The 27,201-nt window shown below is 35.5% G+C and overlaps 1 protein-coding gene across 3 annotated transcripts in view; it reads left to right on the top strand.

Annotated features, from left to right (window-relative positions):
• l(2)gd1 (lethal (2) giant discs 1) overlaps positions 1-27,201 on the top strand; it is a 473,445-nt gene that overhangs the window by 249,285 nt on the left and 196,959 nt on the right. For all 3 annotated transcript variants that reach the window (XM_090391229.1, XM_090391230.1, XM_090391231.1), the window contains exons 13-15: positions 5,233-5,372; positions 10,212-10,268; positions 15,654-15,785. In XM_090391229.1, the coding sequence (XP_090247355.1) occupies positions 5,233-5,372; positions 10,212-10,268; positions 15,654-15,785 (329 nt within the window). The remainder of the gene's footprint in view (positions 1-5,232; positions 5,373-10,211; positions 10,269-15,653; positions 15,786-27,201) is intronic.

The raw sequence follows: 27,201 nt of genomic DNA on the forward strand, positions 1-27,201 counted from the left end.
AAAAAAAACTGCATGCACTCTTGGATTTTCCAAATAGGATGTTTCCTAAGGGCAGGGCTGAGAAGAGAAATTAGCAGGCGAGTCCTGAAGGAATAATAAAGACTGACCAAACAAACCAGAAAATTATGCATGGCATATGCAAGGTGGCCATAAATGAACTTTCCCTCTTTGGAGGTATCTGTAGCTAAATCTAATTCACATAATGATCTACGCTAATACATGGAGGTATCTGTAGCTAAAACTAATACACCACATTTTATATTTAGACTTTCGAAGGCATGGAGAAATGAATTCGGCAAAAAAAAGATTCAATACGAAAAGTTGCCAACAATAAATTTTGGCACTGGTGGAGCCGAAAGTAGTCAGATATTTGCAGTAAATGTAGGTAAAAAGGATTATGCAAATTATGCTGTGCGTACGTGACAGCAGTGCCAACAATTCCACTTAAAAAGGGATTAGGAATGTTCAGACAGTTATTCGAATGACTGATGAATTGTGCTCAATATGCATGCTACTTTACCTCAGCGTGCTTTACTTGTTAAGTTGTTTTACCTTAAACAGTGCAATGCCGTAGCAGCCGTTCGGGAATTTAGAAGGTTTCATAACCTGCATACAGGTCCTATGTCAGCTGTAGCACTGAAAGCTATGATTAAGAAGTTTGAAGAAACTGGATCACTAGGAGTTAGACCTGGCAGAGGATGGAAAGCAGTGCAAGAAGAGACAGTAACAGACGTTGCTACTGTGGTGTTCGACGACACAGGGACCAGTACTGGTCCAAGCGCTCATGCCATGGCTCACACACTTGATATGGCTTATGGTACAGTCTGAAAAATCTTCTTGAAACTGCTTCACTTCTATCCATATAAGTTCATTCGTGTGCAAGCACTAACTACCGCAGATTATGATAAGCGCATGACCTTCGCGTTAACTTTTCTTGCCCAAATGGAGGTCAACAATGACTGCCCTCAGAGAATATTGTGGGGAGAAGAGGCTCATTTTTATCTGAATGGGTCGGTCAACACTCACAACTGCAGAATTTGGGCATCTGAAGATCCCTAAGCGATCCAGCAAGTACCGCTGCATTCTCCAAAAGTAACCATATGGTGTGGCTTCACAGCCGATTTCATATTAAGACCATACTTTTTTGAGCATATTACCCCTACAGGACCTGTAACCTGCTCCATTAATGGAGAGATTTATCGACGAATGCTGGAAAATTTTATCATTCCTGCATTGCAGCAAAGACAGTGTTTGGACTCCATAATTTTTGTGCAGGATGGAGCACTGCCACATATTGAACATTCAGTACAGCGCCTTTTACGCCCAGCATTTCCTTAATGAGAGGGTTATCGGTCAGTTCTTTCCGACGGCAAGGCTGCCTCGATCCCCTGACATCACTCCATGTAACTTTTGACTGTGGGGGGGGTATTTGAAATCTGTTGTGTATGTTGGTGGCTTTCCCATCTTGCATGTCTTGAAAGAGAACATAAAATGGGCTGTTATGAACATCCAATCTGACTCCTTACTCTCAGCTGTAGAGCATGTCGCACACCAGATGCAGTTTGTTATACACAAGAAAGGTCAGCACATTGAAAATCGTATATGTGGTCCAGAGGGCCCTGATTCTGATGAATTAAAAACATTATTTCCTGTGAGTTCAATCACTACATTAATTTCTGTCTCTTGCAAGTTGTTGTTTTAGTTTAATTATTATTATTATTATTATCATTGTAACGTGCCAGATATCCAGCTGGAATGAGTGACGCGGCTGTCGCTTACACCGTCAAAATGTTATTATTCCATTTTAGCTGCCTTTAATTTAATTATCCGCTTGTTTTCTGCTCCGCCAGTGCCAAAATTTCCCGTATCGGCGACTTTTGGTACTAAATCTTTTTTTCGCAGAAATCATCTCCCCATGCTTTCAAAAGTGTCAATATAAAATTTGGTCTCATTCCGTTTATTGGTTTAGCTACAGATGCCTCCAAGCAGGGAAAGTTATTTTATGGCCACCCTGTACATTATATATGTACTAAATGATCAGTGAAATACTTAACAAAAGTGAGACAAAATCCTATTTCCCAGGTGCAAAAATTCAAAATATTATTATTATTATTGGCACCTCCAAGGAGTCCTTAGACTCATCGAGGGATTCCCTAAACATCATGTCAAGAACTATTCAGCATTCACACAGTATCTGTCATACTTTGCTTTGAACTCATTCACAGTCATGCCACCCACAACAGATTCTGGCAGCTTATTCCAATCATTCACCACTCTCCAAGTAAAAAACCTAGTTCTAACACCCTTGCTAACTACACTCTTGCTCAGTTTACATGGATGTCCCATAGTTCTCCCACCACCAGACCTGGTCTGAACAATTTCCTCTGAATTAATCTCATGAAAGCCGTCAGTAATTTGAGTGTCTCAATCATATCACCCCATTTCTGACTATCAATCAATTTCTGTAACCCACAGATCTTCAACCTGTTCTCGTAAGGTTCATTCTATAGACCAGCTACCATCCTGGTCACTAGCCACGCCATTCAGATGCAAAAAGGTAAGTGAACAAAATTGATTGTCTTGGTTGGTACAAATGATTTGAGAGGTGAGAAGTATTCTATAAGGGAGGATGTAAAGGAATTGTTAGAAGAGACAAAACTGAAGAGTGAGAAGGTGAAGATTGTATGTCTCCTACCATGCTATGATAGAGGGTGAACTGAGAAGAAGGGTGTTCGTAGCCAGTGAATCTATACATAGATTGTGCAGAAGGAACGATGTAGGATTTGTTGATCTGTGGTCTGTTTGAAGAAGGATTTGTACAATCTGATGGACTGCATCAAAATGGTTTTGGTGTTAGGTGTCTGGAAAGAGCATGCTGAAGCACAAATTCAGGAAAACTTAAACAACTAGGGTGGAAGCAAGTGAGTTGCTATGAAGGCACCCATGAGGCGAGTGAGTGTGAGAATGACCAAGTGCAGAATCTAGTCTCAAACAAAAATAATGAATAGCATAGTCAATTCAGGGAGTAATGGTGAGTGGGGGACTAAAGGGATGCTGAAGTTTCTATGTACTAATGCCAGAAGTATCGGAAACAAGAGGGACAAGTTTTTGGCATTGGTTATGCAACATTTCCAAAAGTTATAGGCATTAGTGAGACTTGGCTAACAGCAAATGATGTAGTTACAAAAATAGAATGAGAACGGTTTAGTATTTTCAGTTAAAATAGGATGGGGAGGAGTACTGCTGATGATAGCAGATGAATTGCAGCCAAGAAGAATAGGATACATGTGGGAGGGTGGCTGTTCATTTGAAACCATCTTGTGTGAGATTAAAGCCAGTAAGACTGTCAGTATGGGCAAAAGATAATCAGTATCAATTTAATGTAGAGAAATGTAAAGCTATGTATTTTGGGATAAATAGATTACAAGCTACGTATCACATTGATGGCACTGTACTCCAGGAAATAGATGAAGCTAGGGATTTAGGGGTGGTGGTGGTAGACAGAGAGTTAAAGTTTAGAAGACATGTTGCTAAGGTAGCCCATAAGATTACTTGGATATTAAAGAACACATTAAGAAGTAGAGATAAGGAAGTTGTCGTTCCTCTTTACAAGGCCTTGATATGCTCACATCTGGATTACTATGCTTGTCTCATCTCCTGGGTTTCTTGGCTGTGGGGGGGGGGGGTGAGGAAGCGGTGGAGAGGATTCAGAGGAAAGTGACCAAGATGGTGAGTGGCCTGTGGAATATTCCCTATGAAGAGGATAGATTGAGGGTGTGTGGATTGAAGAAGTTGGTTGATAGGAAAAAAAGAGGGGTTATGATAGAAACCTTAAAGTTGCTTAAAGGGTTTTATAGGATAGATGCAGGGGAAATGTTTCAGCACTTGGCCAGAGGAACCAGAACAAGGGGTCATCCCTGGAAGTTGAATAAAGGTGTGGTTAGGAGGGGTGTGCGAGGACTGTATTTTTTGCTTGGAGAGTTGTGAATGAGTGAAATGAGTTGCCAGAGTCAGTTGTGAGTGCTTTGCCTGTTAATGAGTTCAAGATAAGATATGATAGATTGAGTCTCCTGTGATGAGTCTTCAGACTCCCTGGAGGTGACCGTATAATAATAATGATAATAATCTGTTGTATAATCTCCTTTCTCAACATTTCAAGCTTAATCTTATTCAAAAATAGTCGCAATAAAAATGAAGTTTGGTTGACATTGAAACCTTGCCTGAAATCCCATTTTAATGCTTAGTCCTGTTTATTATTAGCTGTAACTTCAGTGCACCTTATTGTTATCACTTTTATTTTTGTTAATTCTTGATGGTGCTTTTTTGTTTCCTGTAACAATAGCATGCACCTCTAATTTACACTCTGAATGTGGAATTGTTTTAAATATAATGCATGTTTGTTACCTCATTAGTTTCATTTACTTCAAGCAAAACATATGTTAGTTTTTATTAGTCTAATTTAAACTAAAACATCTTCATATTTTAACCCGGCATTATTAAGGTAGGGTGTCACAGACCCCATAGATTTTAAATTGACTATAACTTTTTAACAACGCATGGCAGTGAGTCATGCCTCAGTATAGCTTCCCCTCCCATAACCCACTACTTGACACCGTAGACAACAGGCTGTCGCGCGCAAGCAAGTTTAGTGCAGGACCCCACCTTACTAATGCCGAGTTAATTCAGTTAATGTTTCATTATATAATTCCTAAATATCTACTTTACACATCAGTTTACATACCCATGTTCACCTCTCAAGAACATGTTCAATTGCATTAAGCAACAATTTAGTTAATTTAGCCAGCCTGGCTGACCGAGTGGTTAGCATATCCACTCTCCAACCAAAAGGCTCCAGGTTTGAATCCCGCCCTGGGCATGGATGTTTGTGATTGTCTGTGGAAATACTATTGGTGGTGGTCAGCAGTAGATGGCATTGGTGGAGTTGAGGTCATTTGGTGGATTGAGTGGAGACAGAGCTGTTGAGCAGGTGCCCTCCCTCAATGAGTCTTTGGACTCCCTGGAGGTGTCTAATAATAATAATAATACACAAAAGTTACACACAAATAAAAATACACAAATGCAATAATTATATTTGTATTTGTGTAACTTGTAGCTGGTTATGAAGTAGTGGTTTGAATAATTTAGAAATTGCTTAAGAAATGTGTTAAAAATGATATCTTGTAGATATTTTGACTAGTTTTAACAAATTAATGGTAAAAATTTGTCTGTTAGTTCAGAGAAATCCTTCATCTGTAATGGAAAAACAGCTGAATTTCCTACTTGAAAGACAGAAACTATTCAGACAAGCCGCTTTGGAATCAAAACAAAATGGCGATATTCAGCAAGCTAAGGAATATCTTCGAATGAGCAAGGTTTCTTTTAACTGTTAATCATTTCTTTCATTTTAATATTTTTATTTTCCATTCATAATGTCTTTTTATATAATTTTTAATGGTATAAAATGATTTAAAATTTTGAGTATAAAAATGTTTACTGAAATAGAGGGATTTCATTTCTCTCTAGGTATTTTAATGTAAAGACTTAATCTCATTTTATCATATATTAGATTTTAAATGGAATGAAATTTTTGATTTATATATATTCTACTAGAGCAATTTTATAGTGTAGGCCATGTAAAATTTGCTATTTTGTTGCACATCAGGCTTGAAAAATGTCCTTGTCTGCTTGTCCATGATGAAGAAGAATTTTGAGTTGATGAGTAAAAAAAAAAACAAAAGGGTAGTGGGTATGTAATGTTGAGTCTATGGCATGTTTTATGATAAATATGCTGGTCTGGTTGGCCAAGTGGTTAGCGTATCTACTGCCCAACCAACAGGCCATTGTCTTTAGGTGAGAGATGAATCGCATTGCCTTGTGTAAGGCCACTGTCCTGCGTTAAGTGGCTGGGGAAAAACGTTCCATGTTTCATCTCTAGAACAAGTTTTCCATACTATGTAAAAAATACAAAAAAAAATTATAAAAATTAATAAAAATGAAAATAAAAAAATCCTTAGCCCACTCACTTATTGTACTAATGTATTATAAGCTTATAACCTTTCGTGGGTGGGAACCACATAAAAAAAATAATAATTTTGGTATTTTTGCCTTACTTCTTCAACTATTTTGGCATGCAGATCATCACAAACAATTGTTTTTATCAATTAACACTGATTTTATCTTAATGGATTAAGACCAATAAGAGGTCTCCAATTTTGTTTCTAGAAAGTGCACAGGTGTATTGAAAAATAGCCAGCCAGTCACAACATAGCTATGTAAATGTATGTATAGTGTATAGCAAAAATTAGTCTCTTTCATTATCCCTGATGATGTGGAGTGGCAATTACAGCTGACGAGTCATTCTTCACCAAATATGCTGATAAGAAACTGCTTCACAGGAGATGTAATATGAGGTTGCATCCAATCCTGCAAGAACGTAACTGTGAAGAACATTTTTTCCCGCAAGCATGCTACCCCATTTTTGCATAGCAGTTGCAAGTTTCGCTCTACATTTACTGAGGACATCTTCCAGCCCTTTGTTGCACATTGCTCTTCAAAGAAAAAGGGACAAACAATGGTGGATGCAGTGAAGCTGCACCAAACAGTGAGTCACGGAGAACACAACAGCTCATCTGTGTGTACTGCACCCAAATTTGACAGTTATGCGTATTAACTGTCCCATGTAATGAAAAATGCACTTCATCTGTCCAGAAGATGTTGTATGGCTATTGTGAATCTTCTGCAACTTTTGTCAAAGCCCACATTGCGAAAGTGGTATCACTTGGTAACAACTGGTGAAGAAATTGCAGCTTGTATGGATACAAGTTTAACACACCATGAAGATATGGAATATGGACGTTTTTGCTATACCTGTGATTTTTACAGCTTCCCATGCACTGCTTACACCATTTATTGATTATGCTACTAAGGCATTCATTTGTGATACCACAACGCTGGTGTGGACTTTGGATAACACTGGCCTGCTGGTGTGAGGGCAATCTGACAAATTTCCAGTTTCCTCAAAATGGTGCATTAGAGACTGTAGTCTGGCAGGAGTGATAGGACCTCGACCTTTCTTCATTCTTTTCTGCATTTGAAACTTTTGTAAAGCTTCCACTACCAGTTCCCCACTTACATAAAACAACTTCACTATGATGACTTATCCACCAATGTAAGCATCAAGCAACAAATTTTTCTTTTCACAAAAATAATTCTGTTCGCCCTAATGACTGGGATTTTGCATGTATTCATTATGAGTTGTCAGCGGTACACCCTGTGTTTCATAGAACTCTCATTTGCACATATTTGTAAATGAGGCACGTGGTACAGCTCTCTATCAGTGAAATTTTGAACTAAATATTTTCTCCTTGCCAAAAAAATCACCCTCCTTGCAATTCACTTTCGTGCAAACTGCACTCTAATATATCAATTTTTCTGATTTTTATGAATTATTGAAATATTTTGGGACTTATGGGATACCCTGTATATATATATATATATATATATATATATATATATACACACACAGTTGGAATTTTGATGGCTATTGTCAATGGCAGGGAGAGCAATGCAGAATTATCAGATTCCAAGTACTTGATATTCCTAGATTTTAATTTCAGCCGCTAGAACTATCTGTTTAAAATAACAGTTGCTAGAAACAAGAAAACAAGAAACATTTTTGAAGGTAGTGCATAGATTAAAATTTATAACTTCTAATTGCAATATGGTTGAGAGATGATATTTTTCTAGCATTCTTTAAATGGAGGCCTGGTCATGTATATCAGCAATCATGGCGATTTTCATTGTGTTTAGTTCTTATTGTAGGGATTCAATAAAACAGGTAAAGTGGGCTCAAAGTTTTAATAATGCCTACCTTCTGCAGCAGGATGATGCGAGGATGGATAGATATATTTGCAAGTCAAAGCAGATTTATGATAGGCAGAGATTGAATATTTCTTGCAAATGTTTGTATTGTTTGTTTCATTCACTGGTAATCTTGATGCAGCTGTATATGGAGTTTGTTTTATTTAGAAATTGTAGTAATTTCTCTGGGTGTGACCAAGCTGCTAAGATGCCATCTACAAAATTTGGCCAAATGTGATGTTAAGGGAATTTTGTAAAAAGTTAGCTTTCTAGGTGGTCTATGAAATAGTGTGCATTACCAGATGATTATCTGGAGTATTTTTGCTGGATAGACTAAAGAAATGAAGACATAAGGAAACGACTAAAACAAGAAATAACAGTAATTGACAAAATCCAAGAAAGAAGACTGCAATGGACACAACGTATACAACAATGGAAGGTAAAAGATCCAGAGGATGACCCAGAATCAGATGGATAGACAAAATAAAAGAGGATCTGAAAACCAAATCACAACAAGTGACACCAAACTGGACAGGATTGTTCAGACTCTCCAGGGACAGACAGAAGTGGAAAGAGTTCATTTGGCCTCATCATCATCCACATAGATGATGGAAGAGAGAAGAAGAAGAAGACTAGACTGTTTTATGGAACATCCAAAAGGAAACAGACCATATAAAAAATTGGCATCCCTTATCCGCTCTACTAAAGACCCCCCCCCCCCCAGACCTACCTGGTGTATACCAGGTCTCTTGCAGCTGTAAGCTGCTACTTTGGTCAAACAGGCAGGACAGCTAATATCAGAACACAGGGACTACATCCGGTTTCACCAGTACAGCCACTCTGGTCTTGCAGACCATGCGCTGGATACATGCCATAGAATACGGTGGAAGAAAGCCACAATAATACACCATAGTAAATTCAAATACGAAAGGGTATTCGTGGAATCAGCCTCAGCCCTAAGAAACAATCCAAACCTCAACAAATTTGGTTGCTTGAGACTGCCCCAAATTTGGGAAAATTACATCAGAAGACCTTCAGCCCAAACGGCCAAGAATACCTACATTGCCTGCTAGGGGGCACCATCAGGACTTTTAGGAGAAAGAATAGCTTCCTGCTTCGTCCTCATTTACTGTTTGTTGTGCTTGAGTGCACGTGTCTTGTTTTTAAGTTCCTGTGAAAATGGTAATGTGAAGTTGCCGAAATATTGGAAGTGTATTAAAATTTATTTTAATGTTTATCCTAGTATACGTTGTAATTTCCTTAAGCAATTTAGTAAAAATGCATAACCAACATCTAAGCCTTTCCATGAGAATCTAAAAAGAAAATTGGACTGAATGGAACATAGGAGTTCTGTGAGCTATTTTGGTCTTTCTCTTCTACTCATTATAATAAGTGACCAGTTTCCTCTCTGGCATTTCAGGATTTTGTTCTTTTGCTTAACCTAAATCTCCTATATGTAATAATCTTTTCTCATTTCTAAACGTATCTTAAATCCTTTCCATATATTTGCTAATGATGCTACACCTTTCATCCTCCTTATTTGACAGATCTTGCAGTGTTCAAATATTCCAGCTTCAAGATTTTCCATATGTAATCCTTGAAATACTGATCTTCATTGGGTAGGTATAAAGAGCCAAAATACTCCTTTCCAACAAATGATCTCATTTCATCTTTTCCTACATTCAGTATTGCTTAAGTCCTCAGACAAGATCTAATATTGTTAATATTGACAAAGCTTCCTTTTTCCTTAATTTGCAAAAAATAAAATGATGCATTTGCATTTTTATTTAAATTTAAACCAAACAAACTAAATTTATAGCGTTAGGAATTCTTATTGAGCAAATCATATGGTACACACACGAGGTTTTCTCAAGTGGCAATATTTTTCAGTCCTTTCAAAAGCATTTTCTTAAACTGCTTGTAGATAATCTGATCTTTAGGAAATAATACACTAGAAATTATAATGGTGTTGTCCATTGGTTCTTGATTAGATGTGGTCATCCTAAAACAAACAAAACTTTTCTTTAGAACATTGTTTCCATATGCTGATTTTATATTGCAAGGTTTTTAGTTGTTATTAGGCAAATTGTGATACAGATTTATTGTTCTTGATTGTACACATATTAAATATACCTTCAACATGCATGCATGTATGCAGACACAATTAGGAAATCACTTTACTACTAATCAACTGCAGAAACACTTTTAAAATACTGTAAAATGTTTGTCACTTGTGATATGTATATTTAAGTTCATTCTAAGTTCTTTTAATCTATTTGAAAACATTTATATTTATTTCAAAATTACAAGACATTTAATATAGAGTATTCTGTTTCTTCTTCTTCTCACAGGGTATAGAACCCATGGTGGAAGCTACTCGATGTGGTCTGCCTATTGATGCAACAACGGTATGATATAGTTAAGTTAAAAATTTGGAACCTGTAATATAATGAGATTTTATAAAGAAACTAAATTGCAAATATCGTTAGATGTTCAACAAGACTGGACTGTTTACCAATTGTTTCTTTTAAATATTTTTTATAGTGTGATGTGTATAAATTTGATACACATCATACTATATAAAATGCTTCTGATCATTTGCAACTGGAAACAATTACTAAGCATTTAAACTAAAATGTATATTTTTTTAGAATTATGGGAGTTAGATATATAACACACTGTTTTGTCTACCTTAGACCATAATGGAAGTGTTATTGCTGATCCCAAAGCTTTTGCAGACACTTTTTGGGAAAATTTTGCCAGAACCTCAGCAACAGCTTCATATCATCTCTTCAATTTTTAATACTGAAAGAGCAGCAAGAGAAACAAAGACTAAATTTGTCTACCAATATGTTTGAGCCATACAATCAGCCATTTGTTAAGGAGGAACTAATAAGAGCTCTTCTACCCTAGTGCAGTAGGGCCTGAAGACATCCATTATGAAATGATAAAACATAATGGATGTCATCATCTTCTATGGATCTACCTCTCTTAATATACAACAAAATACTTGTAGGAAGGGTTTCTAGATTCTTGGCATAAGTTGTCATTGCTATCTGAAAACCAGGAAAGGATCTAACACAAGCAAATAATTATTGACCTATTGCTCTGACCAGCTGTCTTTGTAAAATACGAGAGAAAATGGTTAATGCCAGGCTTCTCTGGTATTTAGAAAGCAACGATCTTCTCTCCAATACACATTGTGGGTTCTGTAGACATCGTTCAACTTTAGACCATTTGGTTCATTTAGAAACTTGTATAAAAGATGCATTTCTGAAGCAAGAACATCTTGTTTCAGTTTTCTTTGACATGGAAAAAGCTTATGACACAGCCTAGAGATATTGCATATTAAAAGAACTCTATAACCAAGATCTCAAAAGACATCTTCCTGTATTTATTAAAAACTTTCTGGATGACTTTACAAGTCAGAGTGGGAAGTATGCTATCTCATCCATATCATCAAGAACAGGATGTTCCCCAAGGCTCTGTCTTATGTGTGATGCTTTTTATTATGAAAGTTAACTCAATCACTGAACAGCTTCCTCCCACTGTAGAGAAGGTTCTATGTGTTTTTGATTCACAATTTACTGTCACGCTCATAACATGAGGGTAATTGAAAGACAACCTCAGCAAGCAGTTGATCATGTTTCTCTGTGGGCTCTTAGTAATTGGTTCAGGTTTTCAACAGAAAAAAGTCTCTCTGTACACTTTTGTCAAAAACACTCTTCACCCACATCCTGAATTAAGAATGGGATAAATTATTATTCCAGCAGCTGCAGAAGCCAAGTCCTTGGGACTCATCTTTGACAGAAAGCTTACATTTCTAGCACGTTTGTCAACTAAAAGAAAAGTGCAAGAGAGCGTTGAATCTCCTTCGCACTCTATCCTCTACTGAGTGGGGGTGCCAATCAATCTTCATTGCTCCGTCTTTATCACGTCCTTATATGTTCAAAGCTGGATTATGAGTCACAAGTCTATGGTTCTGCAAGAGAGATTAACCTGTGATGATTGGATTCCATCCATCATCAGGGTATATGGATAGATACTGGTGCCTTTCGTGCATCATCCACTCAAAGTCTTTATGTTGAAGCAAATGAACCAGCTCTATCATTTAGATAGAAACAGTTGTATCTTAATTATACCAAAGATAAAGTCTCTCCCAGATCATCCTACATGGACTAGTCTCTTTTCTCTGCATTGGGAAGCTCAATATCACATACCTCAGACTCCCATACGTCCTTTTGGTATGTGTGTTAAAGAGACTCTGCAAGCTGTTGATATGAATGTTTACAGCATCCCTCCATGGCAGGTTTGCACTCCATCCTGCAACCGTTCACTTTTTCAGCTAGAGAAGTCTCATACTCTATCATCTGTCTACCTGCAATTTGTTTAATGCACACAGAGCAGTCCACTTTGATTTCTTGCCCATCTGATGGTTCAAGAACTGATACCTCTGTTGGCTATGCTGCTGTGTTTTCTGACATTATTATCTCCAACCAGATCCCACCTGATTGCAACAATTATACAGCAGAGTTGTATGCCATTCAGCTTGCACTTGTGCATATAAAAGAAAACTGCTACCAAAACTGTATAATTTATACAGACTCATTGAGCTCTCTACAGGCTATCTCCTCTCCTATGTATAATCCACATTCATTGCTCTATGAGGTGTTATACCTGTTGTACAAAATGAAAATCCTTAATTTTGATGTTCAGTTGTGCTTGATTCCTGGCCACATTGGAATTAAGGGAAATGAGGCTGCAGATGCAGCAGCTAAATCAGCTCATACTTTCTCCACATACTGTTTGACAGTACCATATACAGACTACAGACAGTTTATAAGATCAAACCTAATTGCTGAATGGCAGGAAGCATCGACAAACAAATTATATGACATTAAGCATTGGCATTATAGTCGACATATAAAGAGAAGAGAGGAAGTTGTTCTTGTTAGACTTTGCATAAGTCACAGTCATCTTACACATTCTTATTTACTAAGGGCTGATAATCCTCCCATGTCTGGTAATTAGTTTATGGAATTAACAACGCATATAAAGTATATTAATTAAAGGTAACTTTAATGAATAACTTCGATATTTCGGCAACGTCACGTTGCCATCTTCAGGAACATAAAGATATGGTATGTGCATGCAGGTACTAACAAAAGCAAATGAGGAAGAAAGCAAGAAACAAATATTGTTCCTAAAGTCCTAATTGTGCCCTCTGGCAGGCTAATTTGGTTGTCTTGGCAGTTGGGCTGAAGTTCTCATAATGTAAGTCTCCCAAATTTGGGTTAGTTTCATGCACCCAAATTTGTTGAGGTTTGGAACGTTTTTTAGAGTTGCTGATGATTCCTTGAATAATCTTTCGTATTTAAACTTTGCTGCGGTGTATTATTTTTGTTTTCTTCCAATGAATTCTATGGTGGTATCTAAGGCATGGTCTGCCAGCAGAGTGGCTGTACTGGTGAAACCGGATGTAGTCTTTGTGTTCTGAAATTCTGATATTTGCTGTTCTGCCTGTTTGGCCAAAGTAGGACAATTTGCAGCTGCAAGGGACCGGGTATACTCCAGGTAGGTATGGGAAGTGGTTGGTCTTTGGTTAGAGCAGATAAGGGATGTCAACTTTTTATATGGTCTGTAACAGTAAGGTCATTTTTTGAGGATATTGGTTATTTTCTCAGAGGTGCTCTGGATGTAGGGGATGGTGATAGATTTGGTGTAATCTTTATTGTGGAGGTGGGGGGAAATTGTGGTTTACTGGTTTAGTATTTTTTGGATTTTTTGAGGGTTATAGCCATTGGCTAAGAAAGTGTTGTGGGTGTGGTTTAGTTCAGTAGTTAGGGGCCTTGTCATCTGAGCAGATTAATTTTGCCCTGTTATATAGTGTTTTTATAACCCCATATTGTTGTGAGGGGGGGAGGGGGATTGCTGGTGAATGTATCTGCCAGTATGGGTGGGTTTTCTGTAAACAGAGAAAACCAAAGATCCATCAAGCTGGCACGTGATTAAAGTGTCTAGGAAGGGGAGGGTGTTGTTTTTTTCCTCTTTTTCTAAGGTGAACTGGACTCTGGGGTGTTGGTTGTTTAAGTGTGTTAGGATGGAGTGGAGTGTGTCTGAGCCATGTGGCCAAATAGCGAACACATCATCCACGTAACGAAGCCAAATAGTGGGTTTTTGTGGGGCGGAGTTTAAGGCTTTCTCTTCAAAGGTCTCCATAAAGAAATTGGCCAAGGGTGGGGAAAGTGGTGAACCCATGGCTGTCCCCTCTATCTGTTTGTAGAAAATAATACACCGCAGCAAGTTTAAATACGAAAGATTATTCAAGGAATCATCAGCAGCTCTAAAAAACGTTCCTAACCTCAACAAATTTGGGTGCATGAAACTACCCCAAATTTGGGAGACTTACATTATGAGAACTTCAGCCCAACTGCCAAGACAACCAAATTAGCCCGCCAGAGGGCACCATTAGGACTTTAGGAACAATATTAGTTTCTTGCTTTCTTCCTCATTTGCTTTTGTTAGTGCCTGCGTGCACATACCGTATCTTTATGTTCCTGAAGATGGCAACGTGACGTTGCCAAAATATAGAAGTTATTCATTAAAGTTACCTTTAATTAATATACTTTATATGTGTTGTTAATTTCGTAAACTAATTACCAGTCGCATTTATTTAAATTCGGTATTTAACACATGGATTTTAGAGTTTTGATGGTTTTTTATGATATGTATTCTCCTTCTTGTATTCCTTTTCAATACTTTCCATCACTGTTCTGTCAGTGCTTGTTTCATTTAGCAATCTTTCAAAGAAATACTCCAGAGAACAAGAATATCATTATCTTCAGCTATCTTGCCACTTGTCATCTCTGATTCCTTGATAGTACTCTTCTTATTTTTTGTAGCTCTCCAGAACACTTTGTCAACCTGATATTGATCATATACATTCTTACATTTTCTCAGTATTCTTTCAGAGTACCTTCCAGCTTAATTGCTAGAATATTACAATACACCTTTTTTTGTTTTTCAGGTCTGCCTTTTTAACTTATTGAGTCAACTCTGGACTCAATCAGTATATTCTTATTACTCTAGAAAATGATATCATCAATAGTATAGTTAATGAGACTTTTCTTATATCTCTTCTCCATATGAATTTGTGTCAATTTTATTTTGGAACATGGGGTTAGTAATGGCTTGTCCATGTCCTGAACAGAAAACCAGCAAATACTTAGCATTATTATTAGCTTTCCTCTTTTCTCTGATTTTTCCCAACACATTTCTGTATGTCTGGGAATCATTTCCTACTGCGCTGTTTAGATCACCAACAATGACCAACTTTTTCTTATTCTTTCAGCTGCCTTCTCTAATGACTCAAAAAAACTCCTTTATTTCCTCCTTAGTAAAACTTTCTGTGGGACCACAGGCACAAATAGTCTTACAATCCAATACTCTATTTTAATGAGTATGTAGATTTTTCTACCAAAAAATGTGACAAATGATAACTAACACTTCATTTAATATATTGTAATGAATACTCTGGGATCCAGAATGCCTTTAAATGTCATTGCTCCATTTGTAACTTAATTTGTAACTGTTGTTCTCTTGTAATGTATGTTTTGTATTTCTCTTTTCATTTTAAGAACCTGATGAAATCTTCTAAGAAGATGAAAACTAGTTGTGCATTCAAGATAATAAATAGTACCACTACTTCAAGAATATATATATATTCATATATATATATATACATATATATATATATAATATTTATTTATTTATATTATTATCATCATTTTTAGATTCCAACCCCGCCACAGCTTCAAGAAGATTTTGAGATAATTGACAAATCAGAATGTCTTTTACCCGAAACAGAGGGAAACAAAGAGGAATTATTTCGTAATTTAGAAAAAGATCTTACTCGTCAGATAGAAGTAATTTGACATTGTATTCTCATAATTTTCAAAATATTACTTAAGAAAATATACATTCTGAATATGCACTTTGTGACCAGTTGTTTAGTATGCCTAGCCTATAATGATTAGCGATCCATTTTTCTTTTCAGCATATACCAGTGGTGTAGCTAGAGCTTTTGCCACCTGGGGTGATCCCTAAGTTTGCCGCCATTCTCAATACATACCCAAAATACTACAAAATGTCAAAATGACATATAGGGAAATAAATTAAAAAATTATGTTTATTTTTGAAGTAAAAACTTTAATTTCAACATTCTAAAATGTTATTTTTCTTGCTTTTCTGTTAGCAAAATTGTCAATGACATTGGCGAAGTCTATTTCATAATAATGTAGGTAATTCTTAATCTATTTTATTTAGAAAACCTCCTCTCACAACTAGCAACACTTAGAGCAATTGTGAAGAAAATTCGCAGTAGTATTACACTGTTTGGAAATGAGTTCTCAAGACTGTATTTTAGAATTAACTGCAAACGTTCAAAAAGGTTCAAAGTGCTGCCTGGGGTGGATCGCCCCTCCACCCCCCCCCCCCTAGCCATGCCTCTGGCATACACCCATTGGAACATGAACATCTTGTATCTGAAAAACATTCTACATGGTTGCTTACTCATACAGACTTGATATTCTTACCTAAAATTGGATGCAATAGATCCCTGTTGAATGTTGTAAAATAATCTGTTTGAAACAGCACATATCACCACATTCCATGCATGCTCAAATAGGTTGAGATCTTGTGAATGAGTAGGCCATGTTTATATAGTAAATTCATCCACATGCACTGGAATCATTCCCAAACTATTAGTGTGAGATTTGATGGAAGTCTTTTCACTTGGCAATGCTACCAATTATATATTTGGTTTAATTCTTTATCCAAGTGTAAGCAAACAAAATTTGCACCTGTAGTATTTTCAGGACTGGGGCAACACGTGGTAAAGGTGGCATATGTTCTGATCACTTGCCTTGGTATCCCATAATGCAAAGCACATATCCTTATGGGTATATATAATGCTATGCATTATGGAAAGAGTCACTATCCAGACCGGTCACTAATTCGACCTTTATTGAGGTCTCAAAAGTGGGAACCAGACCTAGAGGTCTTGATATTAAGATGGAAGGTGGGTATAAATGTTTGTGATTGTCTGTGAAATTACTAGTAGTTGTGGTCAGCGGTAGATCGTGTTGGTGTAGATGATGAAAGTAGTTGCGGTTGGTGGAGATGCACTCCCTCGATGAGCCTTTGGACTTCCTGGAGGTGTTACGTAGTAATAATAATGATAATAATATTTCTCAATCAGGCAGTAATGTGATTAGCAGTTGTATTATGGTTGGAGGATATTTTCATTATTATTATTATGTGACACCTCCAAGCAGTCCAAAGACTCATCAAGAGAGAGCACCTACTCTACAACTCTATCTCCACCACTCATTCTACCAACTACAGCCAGGGCCATATTTATACTTTTGGAGGTCCTAGGCACAACATCATTATGAGGTCTCAAAAGAACAAGTCTATTTCAGTTAATCAAATTCATATGCATATTTTTTTAATTTATTGAAAATTAAAGTCACCATTTCCATAACTTATTTTAATAAAATAAAAATAACAACATTGGTATACATATATTTGCATTTAAAAAAAAAAGTATAAAACTAAATCAGTTTAAATTTAAATAAATAACAAAAATTAATAACTAAAAGTTTTTTTTTTCTGGCTTTGGTTTTAGCAAATATATCTATGTCATCATTCAGCAGTATACCACATTGGTGAAACTATACTCCCAGGAGATTGATGAGGCCAGGGACTTGGAAGTGTTGGTGGAGAGGGAGATGAAGTTTAGGGGGCACATTGCAAAAGTGGCTAAATCAGCTCATCAACTCACTTGGTTGTTGAAAAATACTTTGACGAGCAGAGACAAGCAAGTTATTGTACCTCTGTATCGAGCCTTGATAAGACCTCATCTCGACTACTGTGCCCAAATTTGGTCACCTAGGTTTCTTCTTGATGGGGAGGAGGTGGAGAGGATCCAGAGGCTAGTGACCAAGATGATAGCAGGTCTATGGAATGAACCTTATGAGAACAGGTTGAAGATTTGTGGGTTGCAGAAATTAGTTGATAGGTGGAAAAGGGGGAGATATGATTGAGACATTCAAATTGCTAAAGGGTTTCTATAGGATTAATTCAGAGGATATTTTTGAGATCAGGACTGGTGGTGGGAGAACTAGGGGACACCTATGGAAGCTGGGCAAGAGTGTGGTTAGCAAGGGTGTTAGAGCTGGGTTCTTTACTTTTAGAGTGGTAAATGAGTGGAATAAGCTGCCAGAGTCTGTTATGGGTGCTATGACGGTGAGTGAGTTCAAGGCAAGCTATGATAGATACTGTGAGAATCCCGTATAGTTGTGTGGATATGATGTTTAGGGCCTCCCTCGATGAGTCTAAGGACTCCCTGGAGTCGCCCGTAATAATAATAATTAACCGAGTCCATTTCATCTGATTTAATGCATAATAATGACAGGTCACTCATTTTATTTTGGTGCAAGTTACTTCTTAAATAATTTTTTTATTCATTTCAATACTGAAAATGAGCACTTGCATTTGAAATAGTCATCTTAAAAAATCCACTCTGGTCTCTTTTTATGTGGATCTTTTTTATGCAGATTCAAAGTTATGCACTGCATAACTTCGAATCTGCACTTCTGCACATGTCAACAGAAGGATAATTCATTCCGATAATAGGGTAATCCAGCGTTTCCCAAACTTTTCCTACAACGGAACACAACACAAATCCTGAAATTTTCATGGAACACCTTGGTTATTTTGTAATGTATTAATTAATAATTAATTGTTAATTTAGCTGATTTTTATTACTAATTAATAATTGATCATGTTAATGACACAAATTCTGAATGAGCCTTTAAATTCCAATGTGAGCCAAAGAACTGTATGTCTGGATATCGCGAGCTGTATAAAAAATTAGTGAAAAAACTTAATGAATGCAGTTGAAAAGCAAAAAAGATGGTAGTCTCATAAATTCATTATGAGAGAGGATAAGAAAGAACTGTCTGATGAAGTGAGAGAGAAGAGTGGGAAGATAGTGAAAATAGTATATATTACCTAGAATGCTTAATATATTACCAAATTGATGATTTGGCTGCGTAGAAAGAATGGTTACAAGCATTTGGATGTATTTAGAGAGTAGAGTGAGTCTTTGGTTGTCAAGCATAAGCGAAGCATTGGATAAGAATAGAGATCTGCAAGTTATCCGAGTCACAGACTACAGAGTGAGTATACAAAAAAGTATACAGGTAATTTATTATATCTATACATGGATGTGAGGAGTATCAGAAAGAAAGGGATAGAGTTTGTTGCCTTAGTGAACATGTTGAGACTTCAAATCATAGGCATTAGTGAGCCCTGGCTAACCAAGGAAGATATATATATACATACACACACTAACTGGTATTGAATGTAAAGGGTACAGTATATATTTATGAAGGACAGATAGGTTAGGATAGACAGATAGGCATTGAGGAGATGTGCTAGTAATGATATTGGATGATTTGAGTACAGTTAAGATAGAAAACAGGAACTGCAATAATAGTAAAAACTTCCTTGTGTCTGTCACGAGGGATGTACTTGAACGCTTTTCCGAAATGACAGCGCTCCTTTTTCCACTGTCCAAGAGGTCAGCTGTCAAGTTCTCAGAAGGGTCAGTTTGAAAGCACCAGTTCTCATCTGATCACTGAAGTTAAGCAAACCTGAGCCCAGTTAGTACTTGGGAGGGTGTTAATGACACAAAATCTGCACGAGCCTTTAAATTCCAATGTGAGCCAAAGAATTGTATGTCTGGATATCGCGAGCTGTATAAAAAATTAGTGAAATCATCATCGCAAAGTTTAATCACTGATTACATTGTCAGAAGGAAAAAATCAGCACAGAACAAGGGTGAAGCTAATTCTGTTTGTGAAGAATCATTACCTTTACCTTACAGATCTGATGCGCTGTGGTGAAAGTGATTTTGAACCAGTTCGCAAACGTTGCCGAATATTGTTTAATGGTGACGATAATTCTGATGACAAAAAAAAAAAAAGTTACTTTTCAATAAAATTAAATGAATAAAGCTTTAAAACAAACTTAGGCATTCTTATTTTCCTGAATTTTCATAAACTTTTTTTATGCGATTTTAATTTTATGTTAATTCATTGCTTCGGTTTTATGCGGTTTTGGAAAATTATGGAATGTATCCCTAATTTTTCAACGTAAGTTAGGTCTTTTTTTTGTGCGATTTTTTTTATATGCGGTTTTCTGTGGAACGTATCTACCTCATAAAAAGAGACCCGACTGTACTTCTAAAATTGTTTCTACATTCGGAAAAGTAGACCTTAACCCATCATTTATAAATTTGTACATATTTTTAATTAAGGAATTTTTTTCCTTTATCATTATTAAAAATTGCTTAACTTCATCAATAAATTTTTTTGAATCAATATCAGTCCCATATGTTTGTAAAATTTTGTTAATATTTGTCTTGATTTAGATCTTTCTTCAAAAAAAATATCAAACATATCTAATATGTCTAAATAGCTTTTTGCTCTTTTATTAATTACTGAAATTAGCTTATTGCAAATGACATTAAAAGTAGTAACCGTGAAATTTTCTTTTCCATATAATATAATATAATATCATCGTTAGATTATAAAACTTTGTCACACTTTTTTTTTTTTTTCACTCTTTCCTTCTCATCTTTTAATAAATTTCTTATTTCATTTAAAACAGTAAAACTATTTCTTATATCTAAAATAAAACCAACTAAAAACTGTAACAAATTATTAGCGACAAATCCATAGTGGTATCTTATAGAAATTTATTAGTAGCATTTATTTGTTGTAAAATTTTGTCCCACACAACTGTTAAAATTGCTTTCTGAATTGTCAAAATGTTCAGCCATTGATCAGCTCTTTAATTTAGAAATAGGTTTTTCATGAAGAGAAATGGATCGTTCAAGTATTGCCTCTTTAATTTGTTTACATTCACGTTTCAAAGCCAATATAGCTTCAGTTCATGTGGACCACCTCATTTCATTTAGTCTTTTAACTGTTAAAGATATTTTTTCTAAATGTTTAAGAAGTAAGCCTATCTTGTTGAAGTTGAAAAGTAATTATATACATTTTGAATAAAACAAAAATATTGCACTGCTTCCGGACAAGATTCTGTGGCATAATTGCCAATTGCATTTAAGGAATGACACTAGAGCATGATATATAATGTGCAGAGGGACTATGTTTTTTCAGCCTAGCTCTTAAACCTGTATAGACACCTTTCATATTGGCAATGTTATCATAGCTTTGCCCTCTGCACATTTTTATCTCCAAAGATAATTCTTCTAATTTTTTTAATACTACCTCTTCTAAAGATAAGGAATTATAGGCATTATTTCTGAGAAAACTCCCATGTTACTCTTCCTATCCCCCTTTTCCCATAAACCCTTCCCCCCTTCCTCAAAAAAACAGTTGCCAATTTCAGCCCACTTTTTCATATTTTTCCCGCCCTACAAAAAAAGCGCTCCGCCCACCCTTAAAAATAACACAGTGGTATCTCGCTAATCTGAACTAATAAAAACCACGCTCGTTCAGATTATCGAATTTTTCCCCAAGAGACAACAATAAGTACCATTTAATTCAAAAATAATCAGATTCTAATAGTACATCAATTTAATTCTGTGAATAAATGAAGTAACTGATAGAAAAACAAAAAGCTACTGTACTGTAATGTAAAACTTAAAAAATAATACAGTATGCAAGTTTATTTTAGTAAAAAATTTAGTTTGTATGTACCTATATTCTTGAGGATTCTGATTTAATAAAATTGTATAGTTCAGTACATAACTTAATTTGCTTAAAAAAATCACTTTCTTGTATACAACACAAAAAAAGTTTTTTTATTTCTTTGTAAACAAAGTCACTGATTTTCTTTTGCTTCTTGGAAGCTAAACTTTTTTCGAATGCTTCTTCTAGGAGCTGCATTAGTAATAAAATTTTATGGAATGGCGTATCATTCTGCTCAGCCCATTACACACATTAAAATTGGCAACTGCCTCTTCACGTTTTACTCTTTTTTTTTCTTCGAGTTCTTTATCGTCATTATCGTCTTCTAATTCATTCTGTAGCGTCATATTTATAATTTCAGCATCTGATTTGATTTCAAATTCATTTTCGGTTCTACCTGTAATCCATTCCATAAGATCTGTTTGTGAAATTTACGTTAGTGTACAGTATAAAAAAGCAAACGTGAACACACAATAAATCAAAATAGGCCTACAGTATAACCGTACAATCGACAGTATGAAAAAACTACTGTACTGTAATAATAATAAAATAAATAATAACAGTTAAAATATTAATTATTAAATAAAATAATAGTACACAAAATAATAATATGTAATAAAACTTTTTTCTTTCAAACCGCAGTTCGGATTACTGGAGGGTTCGGACTAAAGAAGTTCGGATTAGCGAGATACTACTGTATATGTATATATTATACAAAAGACCTGGGTTTTTTCAAATTAATTCTCCCAAATTGCCTAAGCCCCCCCCCCCCCCACTCCCCCTTTCAACACCATAACAGCAGAAGTATGCACATTGCAGAAAGAAGACAGGCAACAACATCCAAGAAAAGGTATGTGCGAATTTTCTTCTATTATGCTACATATATTTGTTCTCTAAAATACATCTGCAATCTGCCCTAAGAATTCTTGAGTAAAAAGCCAATGACATTAAAACAGGGGCACTCCTAAACAAAAGCAGGCAAAATAGTCATAGAAATAATAAGGAATTATATTGTGTAATACTGATTAACTCATTAATGTTTCTCTAAATATAATAGCTAGTTGATCATTATGGGCAACATCTGGCATTGAATCGAGTATTACTGCAAAATAAACAGCTTCCTTAATTTCTGATATTAATATTTCTCTTGTTTTATTAGCTATTAACGCTATGAATTCATCATAAGTGTGGTAAGAAAGATAATTTGACCTGCCAGAACCACAGTTGGCATACATTTTCATGTGATGTTTTAAAAAATCATCAAATTCACTTAAATCATGTAAACACAATAAATAATTTCTGCAAGAATCAGAAAACATATCATTTATATTGCCTCTAAATGCTAGCCCGAGTTTACTCAGTAACTTAATAGTAGCTATTATTCTTTTTAAAACCTCTCTCTCCAATAAATGTCTTCAGATTGTATTTGTTTCATCAATTCAGCTATTTATTTACAGAACTTGATTTTCTTTTGCAATATGTGCACATTGCTCATATATGCTCAGTAGAACGCTTGTGATCACATAAGGTTTGTGTTATGTTTCTCCAATCATTAAAATCCCTTCATTAAGCTATTATTTGACTTAGAAAACTATTTACAATAAAAGTAGTAAATTGCTTTGCTGGTTTTTGAAAAAAATTAGCAACTCTCATTTTCTTCTTTGTTCCATTCGCCTTTTTACAGTAAAATTTTGATTCATTTACATTTCTAACATATATTCTTTCTATTGCATTCTTCTGTGTATTCTTTTTTTAAAATTTTGATTTTACCAATATTCTGAACCATCTGTGAAAATACTAGGTGGTGGTGGGCTGTAGAAGGCATTGGTGTAGATGATGATGGTAGTTGCTGTTCGTTGTAATTGGTAGATTGAATGATGGAGACAGAGTTGTAGAGTAGGTGCCCTCCCTAAATGAATCTCCCTCTTTTGGACTCCCTGGAAGTGTCACGTAATGATAATAATATTTATTAAAATATGCTCGATTAATTGTTCATTAATACTAATTGGCCACATTGCTATATGGGTAGGATAAGAGATAGCTTGCTTGCTGGTTACAGACTCCGATTGAAAATTTTCTTCAAAACTCTATTGATTTGTTTCATTTACTTCTTTCTCTCCTTCTATGTTTTCCACATTATTTTGATGTTCTTCATTTTCACTTTTGTCTCCTCCTGATACTGATACCGATGTTTCACTTTCATTCCGTAGCACAACAAGGTAAGTTTGAGGTACAACTTCAGTTCTATGAAATGCTTCACTTTCTTCATTTTCAGAAGAATGTAAGAAAGCAAGATTGTCACCTTTTGAATATTTAGCTTCTTTTCCTTTTCTCTGAGTTGTTTTATTTTTCTAACTCTGGATTCAAACTTTCTTGACATCATTATGTGTATTATACTATTAAAAGCGAAATAAATATTTATTAAATCCAAAATAAACATATAAATAATTACTTTAAAAAGTTAAAAAATACAAACAGTAGTATCTCGGTTTTGTTAAAGTAAACGTGTAAAATAAGAATAATAAATTCATTGAAAAATATGTTCTTACTGACTGTGACAACTACTTTAACCATATAATTAGGTATATACGCTTGTATACAGGAAAACCTCGCTTAAAGCGAATTTGATATGTGCACAAATCAGTTAGCATGATTGAGTGAAATGATACTATTTCCCACTTTAAGCAAGTGATTAATCGATTAACGTGATTTTTTACGTTACGCAAAATTTTTTGTCATGAATCGGCAGCGAGTGAAAAAGCTGGAAGCATTAAGAGATGTGAAAGTGGCACTAGTCCTATAAGCCCATAACCAATAAAGAATCTTTTCCTTATAACCAATAAAGAATCCTCTTAGTAGAGGGAATGTTCAGGCAAAACCTCTCAATATTTTTACCTCATTGAAAGAGATCAAATTTCAAGAGGAATGTGAAAGCTTTATTGCTGGTCTAGGATGGTTTGACTGTTTTAAAAACTGAACTGGACTGCATAACATAAGTATAATCGGGGAATCTGCTAGTGCTGATAAAGATTCTGTGGCCAAGTTTCCTGAAGAACTGCAAAGGATAATTCAGGAGGGTGATTGTGACGATCGGCAAATATTCGATGTCGAAGAAATTGGTCTCTTTTGGAAATGTATGCCAACAAAAACTTTCCTAGCTAAAGCTTGAAGCATCTTACCAGGATACAAAGTATCTAAAGATCATCTTATGCTTTATTAGGAGGCAATGCAGATGGTGATTTTAAACTCAAACCTTTATCATGCACAAAATCCTAGATCTAACTTTAATGAAGAAATCAGCACAAATGGTAAGGAACTTGGATTTAATGAACTGGATAATAAAGATGTAAGAAACTTGCTGGATTCCCATTCAGAACAGTTAAGCAAGAATGATCTTCTTCAAGTAGAAAAACAGCGTGCATATGAAGAAGTTAAGGAGTGCAAACAAGAAGAATGTTATGACTGAGAAGCTAACTGCAAAAGAACTTGAGCTAGTTTTCTATCATATTAAGAATGATAAGGAAATTTTGTTTGCTGATCCTGATATGGAATGAAGTTTTGAAAACTGCCAGAATCTTGATAAAGTGATCGTCAGCTATTGCAAATTCCATGACAAAATGATACAGTTGAGCACAATTCAAACATCTTTACTTAATTGATTTGTAAAATAGTAGCTCAATCAAGGGGTGGACCATCAATGAGATGGATGGATGGTGTGTGTGTGGAGTGACTGATCTTCAGAGAGTTGAGGCCTCCAGAAAAGCAAACAACAGGACTACATGGCATGGCATGGCCTGATGTGGCACATCACTGAGCATTGGATTGACCATATGGCATCTATAGATGCCCAGTGAACATATAGATAGAATATAGCTTATATTGTGATTTTTTTCCGAATTTATGCTAACTGATGGATGAATTATAATTATTTCTATTGTTTATTCTATTTGCTTAATGCGATTTGGCTTAGCACGCGTTAATTGATGGATTAATTACTTGCATCAGGCAAGGTTTTCCTGTACTGCTTTACAAATTCTAGCCAAATAACGGTAACTAAGCTATCAGTTGTTATGCATGTGAATGAATGACACTTAACTTTGGTATGACCAGTACAGAAGTTAAATTAATAATTTCCGTACGTTAATTAGTTCTATTGAAAGACCGCTCCAGCATTTTTCATGGATCAAAACTTCATCAGCATTCTACCTTTTATCATGCAATTCCCCCCCCCCCATCCACCGTTAATCCTTGAACAGCGATTTTAGAGCCGTTAATGGATTAACTGTGGTGGAGCAACCTTTGTGTCACTTGTCTTTACATGTACTGTATTACTTGTAATTTCCTTTAGTAGCCTACTATATTTGACTCTTTTTTGCTGCACAATTTATTTATTGTGTCTCTTCCCAAAAATAAAAACGAATTTCAGATGTGCGAAAATAATCAACTCTGAAATGACCAGAGATCAGCCTTTGCAATGAATCTATTTAGTAATAGTAAATTTTATTTTTTTTGTGCCTTTTATTCTTCAAATTACTGCAATGGAGCATACAACGTTATGTTCTTTCACTTGACTGACAATATAGAATTTTTTTTTTTGTGAATTTTCAAATGTTTGTTCAAATGTAAGATTTTAAAATGTGACCCTGACTATAATAAACCGCATCATCTACACCATCTACTGTCCACCACCATCACTCATGTTTTCACAGACAATCACAAACTTCCATGCCCACAGTGGGATTCATACCCGCAGCCTTTTGGCTGGAGAGCAGATATGCTAACCACTCGGCCAACCAGGCCTGCACTAAGAACTATTGTAAGAAGGAAAGTTCAGTAAACAATAAGAATAGAACATTGATTTTTTGAAAAATATAATTTATTACATTAATTTTTCTTACTAGAATGACACTTTATATTAGGCATATTCTTTCATGTTTAAAGATTAAAAAATTTTGTTTAGAAAGTTGTTTTTTATTAAATTTAAAAATATTCTATTTTCTCCAGTCCGTAGCTACTTAGCAGCTGTCAAATTCTACTTGTCATGTGTTGAGTGGGCATGTTCGTCAAGCCCTGCATATGGATGCAGTAAGATTTCCCAGAGGGAAAACTCATCTCACTAAACAGGCATATCCGACTCATGAACAAGTATAAAATGCTGGCTTTCACAGCCATTATTTTATGCCTGCTTTAGTCTAAATCATCTCAAACAAATCAAACAGATCTCTTATATTGCTATCTAATGTGATGGAGCCATCAGTTTATCTGTGTTTGTCACATCCTGATCCTACCATCACATTTGATCAACTAGAACTGGATTTCATTAGAATTGGTGTATTTTCTTCTACTCATGTTCTAATGTTGCTATTTTTGCAGCTATTAAGAAGCAGATATAGTTGATAGCTGGAACTTGCTTATATCAAGTGAAACATAATGAGATTATCTACTACTACACATCAATCATGACTGGGTTTGTGCATTATCATATTATACTTGCATTGGGTAAATGTGTTGTTGCACCATTCTGGGAACCCTGGACACTATTTTCATGAATGAA

The sequence above is a fragment of the Typopeltis vanoorti genome, chromosome 4 (assembly GCF_054136105.1).
Source record: "Typopeltis vanoorti isolate ZY-2024b chromosome 4, IOZ_Tvanoo_1.0, whole genome shotgun sequence".
Taxonomy (NCBI): domain Eukaryota; kingdom Metazoa; phylum Arthropoda; class Arachnida; order Uropygi; family Thelyphonidae; genus Typopeltis; species Typopeltis vanoorti.